Source organism: Electrophorus electricus, chromosome 4 (genome assembly GCF_041902795.1).
Source record: "Electrophorus electricus isolate QZ-2024a chromosome 4, ASM4190279v1, whole genome shotgun sequence".
NCBI classification, from domain to species: Eukaryota; Metazoa; Chordata; class Actinopteri; order Gymnotiformes; family Gymnotidae; genus Electrophorus; species Electrophorus electricus.
Window position 1 is genome coordinate 10,810,001 of NC_137500.1, and position 2,500 is coordinate 10,812,500.

Genomic DNA, 2,500 nt, shown 5'->3' on the forward strand with positions numbered 1-2,500 from the left:
ACCTCATACCTTATAGCCCTGCTTCTGGGCATTGGCTTTGGCGCCCTCCAATGTCCGCATTCTATAGTCCAGGACAGCTCTGGCCAGTTTAGGGTGAAAGAGTGCAATATTGGGATATATCCACAAGTCCTAATGGGGGAGACAGGGAACGAAAGACCATCTAGCTAAGCGCAACTAATACACACAAAGCTAAAAGGCACACAACTCCATTCCTGAAGGGCCAGAGTATACGCTATAAGTGTAATTTCCACTGGCGACATAGCCCCACCACTTTTGTCTGTGGATAATAAACAATAGTTTGCTTGAGAAACATCTCCATCCATTCTCCAAATACAGCATTATGACTATGGAGAAAGTGTTTGGTCATGTGACATTCCAGCAGTCTCACATTCTGATTGGCCATAGAAAACTTATTGCATGAGTCCATGGAAATGGACTATTAATCTTCCAGCGAGTGGTGAAGTGAGGAGAGAGAACTAAGATGCTGATGTCCAGAAAAATGTAACATGTTTGGGGAGTTTAGTGCTTAGACATCAAGACATTAAGAGTACCATATAAGTGCAGCAATTAAATTATTACTATAATATAAAGATAACTATAACTAAATTAATCACTGAAATGAAAGAAAGAGTACTCAGGTGTTAGGATTTGCTATCTAATTTGTTGTCATGTTGTCCCTGCTTGCTATGAACCTTACCTGATCCCAGAAAACATGTCCCCAGTAGTCCTGCCCCTGGCCCCCATTAGACAGTCCTCCAGGGCTGACTCCCCCAAACTGGATAGGTGTCTCTGATAATGAGGGGAATGCACTGAGGAGGTAGAACATGCAGCCAATCAAAGCTCGATTCAGATGTACCAGCCCTTCCAGCTCCACCCTGCTTCCTAGCCATAGCTCCGCCCAAGCCTTTGAATGGGAAGACTGCAGATTGCCATGTTCCATGAGTTCCAGTCCTGTGTCAAAAGAGGACTCTGCATTCTCCCTGCTCTCTGCGATTGCTAGCAGGAAGCTCCAGTGAGACTGGTGCTGGTCTGGCAGAAGAGTAACAGTGGAGGTCAGTGGACTCCAGATAAGGTGCACACTGGGACAAGGCACTCCAGGGACCTCTGGGAACATAGTCTTCCCGAAGATATGCCTAATGTAAGAAACAGCTGAATGGTTGTGAACTGAAATTGTAAATGTGAATACAAATTGATCTACTTCATGTAAAAACCTGCATGCTGGATTCAAACACACCTCCCTCCTTTATAGTCAGGAGCAGTTTGGAAGGTGATGTCATCACTGTGCGGTGTAAAAGAACTGTCAAGCATTACTATGATGGGTTCCTCAGTGGTCATTTGCCGCTGTAGGAGCACCTCCATGACCATAAGGTTTGGGAACTGCCGGTGAGCATAGAACAGCTGAGATGCCTCCACATAAGAGGTAAGTATGGTGTGAGTGAATATACCTTCAAATAAAAACAAGGGTGACACTTTATCAAACACTGTGGACAAATTACACATTCTGGTCATTTTCATAGGCAACATATGCTACTAAGCTAAGCAGAAGGCAGAGGAGGCCAGATAAGGGTTGATACAAGAGATGAGGCATTGAATTACTGTGTATACCAGCATGAGTGTCCAAACTGTATGTGTGTTTTCCTTCCTCCTCTGTGCTCATCCAGACTGCAAGTGGACATGGAATATCAGCACGGTGACAGGCTCCTCCCTCTCCATTATAGACTCCACCCATATGCATGATTTTCTCAAACACTCTCCAACCCAGCTGCCCATTAGCCAATGGTGGCAGGAACCGAGGGTCAGAGGGAAGTGTGTCAGATGAGAAGATGTATGGGTCAGCGAAGTTTGATGCCATCTTCAAGAAGTTTTGGCCATTGTACAAACAACTCTACTAAAAAAAAAAAAAGGTCCCATTTTATAAAAACAGATAAAGTCAGACAGTAAGGGTAACATCTATATTTTCTATTATTTGTAGTATACCCATTACAGAATCAGTTATGTAGGATAAGAGTTAAGTTTTGAAAGAAAAAAACTGAAATGAAGAACACCTGCTGATTCTGACAAGGTTTTTTTTTTTTTTTAAGTTATACACACACAGCGTCGGTCCTTTTACTATGCAAAAGTAGACAGTCGCCTATGGCCCCCATATTGTCTCTTACCACATCAGTTATGTTTACCAATCCCAATCTCACTGCAGCACAACCCCCGATTAATGTTGTAATGGTTTGTTCCATATTTTCAGGTAATGACGCCTTTGTGAATACAGATCGGTCCAAACAGGCGGCAAATAGTGTCAGGATGTGCTTCAAAGTGATTTTCTGTGTGTTGGGGAAAAAAAGTTGTTCTTAATTGAGGAGAGGAACTAACTAGAATCTTTCATTTAGAACAGAGTGCTGCCATACAGGGTCCGCAGACTGTACTAGTGTTCTTATAGATTAGTGAAGGCCATTCCGTCTCTTTGTGGTGAGTGATGTCGATCGGTTCAGCTCCCCAATAAGAGCCG

At 43.4% G+C, this 2,500-nt stretch overlaps 1 protein-coding gene across 5 annotated transcripts in view; it reads right to left on the minus strand.

Annotated features, from left to right (window-relative positions):
• Positions 1-2,500, minus strand: part of pgghg (protein-glucosylgalactosylhydroxylysine glucosidase) — a 10,753-nt gene that overhangs the window by 7,309 nt on the left and 944 nt on the right. For 2 of the 5 annotated variants that reach the window (XM_081712339.1, XM_035523868.2), the window contains exons 2-6: positions 2,157-2,315; positions 1,606-1,885; positions 1,235-1,445; positions 698-1,133; positions 10-129 (exon numbers count right to left, since the gene is read on the minus strand). In XM_081712339.1, the coding sequence (XP_081568465.1) occupies positions 10-129; positions 698-1,133; positions 1,235-1,445; positions 1,606-1,885; positions 2,157-2,231 (1,122 nt within the window). In that variant the 5' untranslated portion in view covers positions 2,232-2,315. Of the gene's footprint in view, positions 1-9; positions 130-697; positions 1,134-1,234; positions 1,446-1,605; positions 1,889-2,156; positions 2,316-2,500 lie in introns of all 5 variants that reach the window. The other 3 variants (XM_027021417.3, XM_035523870.2, XM_035523869.2) reach the window with 3 other exon arrangements.